Here is an 11,392-nt window from a genome sequence, read left to right as displayed (position 1 = left end):
TGTTAACTTAATAACAGAGTTTCTCTGATCTGGGTCCCAGGTGACTCTGGGGTTGCTAGAAATGAAGCGGCAAATGAGCTAGCACGACAGGGCAACGATAAAGCGTTTGTGGGGCCAGAGCCAGCAGTTTTTATATCATTTATATCTAAGAAAGCAGTTATTGTCACGGGATTTTTATTGACTGTCTCCAATGTTTTCTACAGAAAGATATAGATATCTACGGAAATAATGGTTTTCAAACACTTTTCACGCAGAGTAATTTTTCTTCCTTGTTCTGAAAAGATTGAAGATCTGAAAGATTGAAAACTATTTATCATTCGCATCTATTGTAAGTCCAAAAATCCTGATAAGTTCTGTTTTCAAAATAATAAAATTAAATGAAAATTAAAGTAACTCACCCTAACTAGGAAGTTGTATCTATCTGAAATTATTAAATAACGCTGTCGAAGTTAACACCTGTAAATTACAAGATTGATTGTTGTTGTATAATTATTATTATTCCTAACGTGTATCAAGCAAATGAGATTATAAATAGATAGAAAGAAGACAGAAAAATAAGAAGAAAGTGATAAAGCCGCATTAAATAATTTTATTAAAAAATATAATAAATAGATAGGTTTTGAATATTTCGAATTTATTTGTTTGAAAATATATTTTTCTACTTATTTTGTATTTTTTTGTTGGAAATAATTAGCGGTTTCAGGAAAAGGTTTCCAAAACATAACCAAGTATTTTACGATTTAATAACCGTTTTCTAAACCGATATGGTTCACAAGTAAAGTTCAACTAAAATATTACATAATATAGCCCAAGATTCGTTGGTAGACCGGTAAAGTGATATTAAAGAACGGCAGCGAAGGCGTGGCGTAGTTAGTAACATCGAGGAAATATTGCAACATTCGCTATATGGACAGTTAGTTCAAATATGCCGCTAGGAGCTCTGATGGTGGATTGTTTTCTTCATTCTAGAGATTTTATTTCTCCGATAATCGACCAGAAAGCGGCCAGTTTGTCATTGGTTAGTTTCTTATACACACCGATAATTGATGTTTTATAAAGTTGTTTCAGAAAAAGTTATGCAATTTAGAAAATCTTATGATTATTACAAAATCGTTCAATCTTCATTTAGTACATCTAAATCTCGGAATTTTAGAAATAAATAGATAAAACCAATCAAAACCTAAGAAACCGTAATTATTGACCACACTCAGATGAAAAATATTACTTCCTTTCTAATCATATCTTTGCAGAGGGATTAAATTTTCTTTGAAACTCAACACGCAAATCGGATATTTAATATACACGAATTTACAAGGAGTTTGCGAAATTTAATATTTCAATGTTTCTTGCTTTCTTATGTGTTGATCTCCAATTACACCCGGTAAATAGAACGTTGCGGAACTAAAAAACCGTGTAGCTTCTTTTATCTTCTACATCTCGACAAAAATCAAGAAAAAAAGTGATTTCCTTGCATATTTATAAATTATAAGTTATAACGACGTAACCAACTTGCAACATCTTTTCTTGAGCAGTATAATTCTTCACGGGTGGTTAGGTTCGATGGTCGAATGAGATTAAGTTCTTTGAGAAGCTCTTTGTTATAAAAAAAAGTAATTCGCTAAATTTTGGCAGGAAGTAATTGTTCAAGTAGAAACCGTATTATGATGAATTAAGATTTCTATTGAAATTAAAAGACCCGTTATTTTTGGCGAATAAAAGGTATTCTAGGGAGATCTATATCAATTATATTACAATTTTTATCTTCATTCATAATTACCCTTTAAAAAGCCTAAAGTGTAATATGTAAAATAGTAACCAAATAAAATTAGTCACAAAAATCATTCTATTCACATCACACATACTCATTGTGAGATAATCTCATCTCACTCTTCACATCGTTTGTACTACAAAGTACAGTATACACAAAATAACGTCACAAAACGATGAAAGTACCGTCTCCTATTGCGAATAGAGACCGACGTGGGGCGTACCATCTGTATATAAGACAACGGGTGGAGTTGACCATCCACACTGCATCGTCCGGTTTCCACCAAAGAGCAGCAACATGAAGTATTTGGCGAGTATCATTAATAGAAAACAAAAAAGTTTTCTAATCAACATTCATTAATAATAAAAAAAATCTTTTTATGATCAGGCGTGTCTTTTGTTGGTAACATCCGTCTTCGCCGAGGAAGCAGCCCCTAAACAAAAACGTGGGGTGATTCATGGAGGCGGTTTTGGAGGGGGATATGGCGGTGGACTTGGAGGAGGAATTGGTGGTGGTCATGGAGGACTCGGAGGTGGATTTGGAGGAGTTGGCGGAGGATTAGGGGGTGGTTTCGGAGGTGGAATTGGTGGAGGAATTGGAGGAGGAATTGGGGGTGGTATTGGGGGAGGATTTGGGGGAGGAGCTGGAGGAATTGGCGGAGGAGCGGGTGGAATTGGCGGAGGAGCAGGAGGAGGAGGCGGTGGTGGAAGAATTACTCACATCACCTTAACCAGACAAATTGAAATTCCTCAACCAGTCCCAGTCCCAGTTCCAGTTGAACGTCGTATCCCAGTACCAGTTCAAGTTCCAGTTCAAGTTCCGGTAGATAGACCGTACCCAGTTCAAGTACCTCAACCATACCCAGTTCATGTTGATCGTCCAGTACCAGTCCCAGTACACAGAACCGTACAAGTACCTGTACCACATCCAGTTCAAGTCCCAGTCCCAGTACAAGTCCCAGTTCATGTTCCACAACCTTACCCTGTTCAAGTACCTCGTCCAGTACCTGTTCCAGTACCAGAAACCGTTATTGTTAGACAACCAGTTCCAGTTATTGTTGGAGGAGGTGGTGCTGGAGCTGGTGGTGGATTTGGAGGTGGAGCTGGAGGTGGATTTGGCGGAGGAGCTGGTGGTGGATTTGGAGGAGGAGCTGGAGGTGGATTTGGAGGAGGATTAGGAGGAGGATTTGGTGGTGGATTAGGAGGCGGATTAGGAGGAGGTCATGGTGGATTAGGAGGAGGACTTGGAGGTGGATTGGGAGGAGGACATGGAGGTTTCGGAGCTGGCGGTGGACATGGATCCGGATCTAGCTACGGAGTCCACATCAGCCACCATTAAAAATGTGATATATTTCCTTTATAAGTTACCAATTTAAGTCATGCATCGCGGACAAAGGAGGAAGGTAGCTGCGTAAATCGCAGATTGCCAACTTCCGCACGAAGACGCTATTACTCACTGTTGGATAACTTCATCTATCAACCGGATACAACCAAATAAAGCTTTGTCGTATTTTAGTTTTTAGAGGCCGGGTTGAACGTGAATTTGTTTAATAGTAAAAAAAACAACCTTCTGCAAAATTTTTTTATAACTTGTATGAATAGAAAAGAATAAATATTTTTCAAATGAAAACATAATTTTTCTTTTTAAAATAAAACATTTAACAAAAAATTAACCCTACTTAAAAAAATTTAAACTACGTAAACTCAATTTAACATCCCCAAAGTCCTTAAATAAATCCATCATCGAAATCACAATTTATTTCAGATTTTTCAGTGAAGATATAGAGTGCTATGTAGTGCATTTTTATATTTAAATATTTACAATCACATCTTCAAGTAAGTAAACATTTTTATTACATTATAAATTTTATGATTCATCATATAATTTGTAATTCTATCTATAACCGATCTATAATAACCCTTGACCTTATCACCCTATAACCTTTCAATACATTACCTCGAAGTGAAAATAAAACAAACGGTGAAATTCTTCACGATTCTTCGATTCGAAGAAAACGAAAGGTTAAGGTAACTTCAGCAATCACTTAAGTAAATCGTCGATGTAGCCTATTTCCTATATGAGAGAGTTTAACGTGGGTAATAATCAAAGTGTTGGAGATAGTTGGGAAGCTTAAGTGGTGTTATCTAATTCTCAAATTAAGGTCGGTAATTGTTAGTCTTTATAAAAAGAAGTTTTATTGGATCAATTTAAATGATAGTATATCGAAAGTTTAAGCAGGAGAAGAAAGTACGTTCTCTTTTTTAATTGCGTTTTTTATAAGAATTAAACATAATTCTTTTTATATCATTGATGGATTTAAAAATTTCCTGATTTAATCCAGTTTAGACTACACGAAACGCAGATATGTATGTGTTATAGCATTTCTCTTAGGAGTTATAATATACAAAATAAACTTTTTAATATAAAAATATATACAATTAGTTGTAGGCAACTAAAGAGAATGGTAAGTAAGAATGGAAACTGAACTAAGGTGTTATAATATAAAATATTTCTTGCAAGAAATCTATTGATTTAATTTTGATTACAATCACCAAGCTATAAACTTTTAATGAGTGATTCTGAATCTAAATCTGATCTATTCAAATGTTTAATCCAAATGTAATAATTACTCTATTTAACTCTGCTAAGTCTGTACCAATCCTTTAATTATTATCCTATAATTACGCATTAGAATAATAATATCTGCGGCAAGTTTTATAGCAACTAATCGCCTGTTAGGCAATGATCTCTCCTCGACGTTCCAGTAACCGAGATTGGAGGTCGTAGGAAAATTATGAACTCATCCATAAAGATATTTGGAGTGAGATTAACCTCTACATTTCTGGAATTAGTTTGATGGATTTGTTTCAAGTATTAGGTTGGTTTAATTTAAGATGACCATTGTACACAAACAATCCGTTTTAGACCTTAATTAGATTTCACATCTTCATGTGTGTTTTATCATCTCGTTCCAATATGTAAGAAACCTGTTTATTTTCTCGTTTTGTAATGTTCTTCAAAGTTCCGTGATGCAACGGTTGAGATATGGTAGGAGTTGCTCACAGCAAAACTATTATGTTCAGAAAAAAGAAGCCTAGTTTATGTCGTAGCAAACAGTGTTACCACTCTGGCAAAACCAGTCATCGATTGAACGTCCTAACATGGACTTATCATGAGTGTGAGTGTCGGTCGGAAACTCTTTCTACTGTTTTTATAAAAAATAAGGCTAATTTGTGAAAATGATTTTGGAAGGAAGATATTTAACTTGTCGAGCTTCAGTACAAAGTTTATTTCGGTACATATCGCAGTACTAAATATCTCTGGAGTAAGCTTTTCAAGCAATAAAATAGATACTGCAACCCCATCCCAACAGATCTGCCATGTTCCTATTCGAACCTGGAGTAGTATACGGCGCATTGGTCTAAAAGTTAACAAGGTAAAGTCGTGGTTCTTCGTTAGCATAAACATGCAAAACATTAAGTGGGCGAGAATGTTTCTCACTATAATAACAATGATGGTGCAAAAATGATGGTTCGTAAACTTTTATGTCTGCCATATCGCAGTGAAAACTAAAAGATAACAATGAGAATCATAGGAAGATCAATTAAGTGATAGTGATCAACACCAGAGAGAGAAACCAATGGATGCCACTTCGACATTGCTCTCCTCTCCATTTATTGGCAGTTTTAATTGGTGTCATTAGATTCTAAGATTACAAACTATTACTTTGTAAAGGCAGCAAGGGCAAAACAAATTTAGACTTACAAAGCATTTCAACCGTGGCTATAAACTGGTAGACTTGAAAACATGATAGAATGTGATACTTCATTTTTAGTATTTTCAAGAGAATATTGTAATCTGAGAAAAGTGTTTTGCTTAAAAGAAGTAGATAAATAATTAAGGCAACCCTATGCCATGAAGGAGGATATATGGTGACTGCCAGTAGTGAATTTGTTGGAAAATTTAGACACAGCTGATATTAGTTCATCTTCGGTTACTGGAAGCAACGAGACAGAATATGATGAGGGACATCAAGGTAACGATTTCCTCGGAGTTGCCAACAAAATAAAATGACTACAGCAGCATTACATGATGTTACGTATTTTAAGACTTTAATAAGTCCCTCAATTCAGTAAATATCTTACCATGGACTCAAAAATTCTATACAATAATTCTCATATAGATCTATCGACGAGAAAGATGCAAAGCTCAGCTCGTTTAATTGGACAACAGGAGATAGGATACAACCACTGTATTCACTGAACGGCGAGTTACAGAGAGTCATCTGGAAATCCAAATTCTAAAAAACACATAAAAGCCAAGCAGACCGTTATTAACGTAAAGTCATAGAGAAACAACTTGGAAGCTAGATACTCTGTATCATCAAACACCACCTTCGACTGGCTGACAAAATAAAGCAAAGGAGAGGCTCGAAATAGTGATCATATTACAGACCGCGCTGGAAGCAGCCGTGGAAATAACCAGAAATCTACAAGAAAACATGGAACGGCTGAATTTACTACAAAAACCTGAGCATAACTTAACAGAAAACCGCTGTTTTAACCACCTGCAACGATGTGAGGAGGAATCGGGAATCTTTGGGAGGGACCACAAGTCTACAAAGACTAATACACCTTGGTATAAGCTATGGAAGTGATAGAAGGAAGGGAGAAGAGAGGATGACAGCAATGATCCTTTTTCTTCAATGATAACGTGAATAAACCAGTTACCGATGGAGACGAAGAGAGGGGAAAGCGTCTCGTGAGAAGATGCTCGAAATCAATCGCTGTAGAGAATTCATTCTTCTCAGACCTTAGAGGAGTAGATTAACAATGATAAGATCTCAAAATATAATATAAAGTTTCAAAGCCTTTAATCTATGTCATACCATATCAAGCTTAGAACATATTGTCTTGCCAGATAAGTATAAGTCAATGGTGTTTCAGATTTACCAAGCAGTATATCACCAAAATAGTCCAAACTCCAGTACTTGTTGTCCAAAAAAATATGTGAAAATCTTCATTGTAGATCATCACACTGCACAATACGTTCAATAACATTTAGATAGAAATGAAGGTGCATCGGTGAAAAAGTCCGGGTGAGGAAGATGAGTTAAGCTTTTGCTTCCAAGCTTCTGGTCAATATATGACATCTTTTTGCACTCTCTCTATCAATGCGTATTGCGACGAAAGGAATCGTCCCTCAAGTTCTGCCAAGGGCCACTTACACCAACTGTTGACCACCTTATGATTTATGTCAAGAAAAGTTTGACTGCATTATGTCCAACTATTAATAATTGCAACATACAAATCAAGTGGCAAAAACTGACAGAGGTGTTTTTAGTTATGTGATCATAACTTAATTAATAATACAAAATTTCGAAAAAATGCTAGAATTTGTAGGCCAATAATGAATTGAAATGAATTGAAAAAATTGGTTTCACTTTGTCATGTGTTGAAAAAAAATTGAAGTTGTATTAATTAAAAATTAAACTCTTCTTCATAGTTCTTATTTTACAATCATTTAAGTGTATGACCTTCTAAAAAATTGATATACTCAACTTTACCTCCTAAACCACTAAAACAATCTCTTATAGTCTTGCTTGTATACAATTTCCAGGAAATGAAAGTATTGGCAGTTGAAGTAGACTTAAAGATTACACGAAGATCGTGTCATCGCTTTCGATAGGTCGTCAATTACTGTATTCGAAAACGTAATCGTACTTAATAATCTAGCATTTTGTCTGTATGTATAAGATTATCCATAACTCGTGCTACCGAATTACATTAAAAATTAAATTATTCCCCCAATTAATGAAGACTTGCAACTTGTAAAATTCAATTAAAAAATTATGTGAAAGCTTTCCTTTCATAAGGTCAATAATAATTAGGATTTGAATCGGTTGTAAAAATAAATCTAATTAATGTACATTCACTCTTGGAAATTATCAAATAGAACACCAAAACGAATTCTAACCAATATAATCCCATAAATATTTTGATTGATCGTAATGAATAAACAAAAAAAATTGATTAATCAATATTAATGATGTTAATTAATTTAACTTCTTTAAGAACAATTGTTAAAGAGAAAATTTAAAGAGGAAATTAAGTAAGATAATCTCATAAAGAAACTTGTGGTATTACGTACTGAAATTTACTATACCTAGTTGAAGTGATTATTCATAAGCACTGACTACCATCTGTCGTTTTGAAGATAATGTGTCTACATCTTAGTGGCAATCTAACTAAAGCGTTACCTACCTAATTTCTTTCTTCGTTTTTTTTCTTCTAAAATACACTCGATGTTATGGTTACGTAAAAACGATAGACGTAAAAGCGATAGACGTAAAAGCGTCCGTTCTCGTTTTTATTTTCGATTTCTTCCTTTTGAAAAGAAAAAAAATGAGTAATAATGATGGTGCGAGAAAGAGTTGTTCGTGTTGGTGAGAGAGTGAGTTGGAGTACCCGAAATAATATTCGTCCCAGATTTTGGATTGTGTATCAACTATATCGATGAATGGTGCGTAACTTTTCGTGTGCAACGTTGAAGAACAAGCTTGGCCCGTCGTTGTGGTCGAAAAAATCAGCGCGCGCATCTTTTATCATAATTGAATAGAAAGTAGATGGTCTTCATACATGGGGGCGCAAGAGTTGGGTATATAAAGGCGCCGTAGAAGATGGAAGGCAAGCACAGTTGCTTGGTTCTATCAAAAGCAGCAACATGAAGTTTCTGGTAAGATAGGCAAATGAAAGAAAAAAAAGATGGATTATCCCTTTTTTTCTTGTTCCGTTTTTTAGGTTTGCGCTGTATTCTTAGTAGCCGCTTCTTCGGCGTATGCTAAAGATGCCAAAGAGGAGAAGAAGAACGATAAAAGAGGGTTGGACCTTTCACTTGGCGGTGGTGATTTTGGAGGACATGGTGGTGGATTTGGAGGTGGTGATTTAGGTGGAGGATTTGGAGGAGGACACGACTTTGGAGGTGGATTGGGAGGAGGTTTCGGAGGAGGATATGGCGGAGGAATTGGAGGAGGAATCGGTGGTGGAGATGATGGACATGGAAAAATCACCCACATCACTCTTCATAAACAAATCCCAATTCACACCCCAGTACCAGTACCTGTACCAGTTGAAAAAACAATCAAAGTCCCAGTTAAAGTTCCAGTAGCAGTTCATGTTGACAAACCATACCCAGTTCATGTACCTAAACCATACCCAGTTCACATTGATAAACCAGTACCATACCCAGTTGAAAAAACCATCAAAGTACCAGTTAGTGTACCAGTTAAAATCCCAGTCCCAGTAAAAGTACCAGTTCATGTTCCACAACCTTACCCAGTTAAAGTACACAAACCAGTCCCAGTTCCAGTTCACGAAACCGTCTACGTCAAAAAACCAGTACCAGTCATCATCCACACTGGAGGACATGGCGATGATGGTGGTTTTGGAGGTGGACTTGGAGGAGGATTCGGTGGAGGACATGGTGGATTCGGTGGTGGAATCGGAGGAGGTTTCGGAGGTGGACACGGTGGATTTGGAGGTGGATCCAGCGGTGGACATGATTTCGGAGGCAGCTCCTTCGGTGGTAGCTCTTTCGGAGGCAGCTCCTACGGCGGAAAATACTAAGGATGCTGGGCATGGATAGCTCAAAATTTCTTGCATATCAAGAATTTGAGATTGTCCTGCCAGAAACCAAACGCGGCGACTGTGCACTCTAATTTATTTTACTTTTACGGTGGAGGTAGCGCGAATTCTTAAAATCTTTCCGATATTTTTTTTTCGATTTTTTTGTATTTTATTCGCGATTTCCTCGTTACCGTCTCTAGGCTCAATTTTTTTGTTGTGAACAACTCTTTTATACATTAAAATATAAATGAAAAATACCAAAATATTGTGTTTTGTATTAAAAAAATCTTTCCAATCACAACCTAAAACCCGAACACGTTAAAAGTAAAAGTTAATGATTACTTAAGATTTGCAAGATTTCTTTCATAAAACAATAAAATAAGTAATGAAATAAATCATGTTGTTACTCAACTAACAACAATAAATTTACAATCCTTTGTTAAGGTGATTTTTATTAAATTTGGGAGATTTCTATAAATATGCAATTACAACATTAATTCTGGTTACTTGATTTAAACCATTGAGCAAGAGGGGCATTTGTTAAAATTCAAATTAATCCCATAAACGTATTTATAATGCAAAGTGAAACTTTATAATTATGCTGATTTGAAATCTTTGTTGATGCATAAGTGACAATAAATTGAAAAACAGAGTGAAAGTGTGGTTTTGAAAATGTTATTAATCTCACATCCTTTATAATTAATCAATTCCACGAAAACGATAACTTTAGATATCTAACCCACAATAAATATATACAACCATCTAACGCTGAATTAGACACTAGCATTAGAACTAACACTAGATCTAGAACTAGAATCATTCGGGTTTAGCCGTTTTAAGAAACGTACGGCTAAACCCGAATGTTTCTAGTTCTAGGTCTAATGTTAGTTCCACTTTTAATTCAATAAAAATATACGCTGAATAACAATTAAAACTAGAACTAACACTAGCATTATAATTAATACTTGACCTAGAACTAGAAACATTCGGGTTTAGTCGGCTTAAGAGACGTACGGCTAAACCTGAATGTTTCTAGTTTTATTTCTAGTGTTAGTAGCTGAATAGCAACTAAAACTAGAGCTAACACTAGCACTAGTACTAACACTAGACCTAGAACTAGAAACATTCGGATTTAGCAAGAAGGTTTAGAAAAATATTCATTTAAACATAAATCCATAAATAATGAATGCTTGCTTAAAAAATTATTTTAACATTACTTTCCTAATGAACGAGAATTTTCTCTGACCTTGTTTTCTGAAAAGACCATTCAGAGTAAATATACCGAAAAATATGAAAATCTAAATCGTATACGTATCCATTAATTTTATGAAATCAAACACACTGTGATTTTTCTTTAAATAATTCCATATCTAAAACATTAATCTGACAATCACCTATAAAGAAAATTATTACATAAAGACACCGTAGTTGTAAGTCTCTCGAATAAAGAGATACCTCTCTGAACTTTAATGGGTAACGGTTGACGGTTTTGCGGTTACGTATTGCATCGCCAGAACAATAGTAACGAATTGAAAATTATTTGCAGTCAACCCACTCGAGAGCTTTGGAGAGCACGTAGTCAAAGGAAAGACGACTTTTACCGTCGTCGTCGTCTCTGTTTTGTTGTTGTTCGAACTCAGCTGTAACACACCTACGATTACGTTACGGAGTCGTAGCGATGTGGCATTAATTTGGCGAATGTGCGGAATGAAAGTGAAAATTTTAGAGGAAATAGATTTGTCGATCTATGTGAACGTAAAATGGATGAAGAATTTTTATGATCATAACGTTTCTTTTCGATCGTTTAAATTGTTTTTTGTTAATTATAGTTATCAAGATCTACCTAATTTTATTAGCTACATGTTGGAATTTTTCGCTTTGATCCAAATTCCATTTATAAAATCCTAATTATGCAGCTTCCTATGCAATTTCACATGTGGTTCACGGTGTGTTAACCACCATCATTAAAGCATCATTAAAGTTCCGGCTTCCGAGACTT

The 11,392-nt window shown here is 35.3% G+C and overlaps 1 protein-coding gene across 1 annotated transcript; it reads left to right on the top strand.

Moving 5' to 3' along the window:
- Positions 1–2,034: 2,034 nt before the first annotated feature.
- On the top strand, positions 2,035–9,656 carry LOC111414410 (uncharacterized). Its single transcript, XM_023045749.2, has 4 exons — positions 2,035–2,077; positions 2,156–3,100; positions 8,387–8,503; positions 8,569–9,656. Exons 1-4 carry the CDS (start codon positions 2,066–2,068, stop codon positions 9,391–9,393), a joined length of 1,899 nt encoding a protein of 632 aa, XP_022901517.2. The 5' UTR covers positions 2,035–2,065; the 3' UTR covers positions 9,394–9,656.
- The last annotated feature ends 1,736 nt before the right edge of the window (positions 9,657–11,392 follow it).

Source organism: Onthophagus taurus, chromosome 11, assembly GCF_036711975.1.
Source record: "Onthophagus taurus isolate NC chromosome 11, IU_Otau_3.0, whole genome shotgun sequence".
In the NCBI taxonomy this organism is placed as follows: domain Eukaryota; kingdom Metazoa; phylum Arthropoda; class Insecta; order Coleoptera; family Scarabaeidae; genus Onthophagus; species Onthophagus taurus.
Note: the sequence above shows the minus strand (reverse complement) of the source record. Positions and strands in the feature narration are given on the sequence as shown.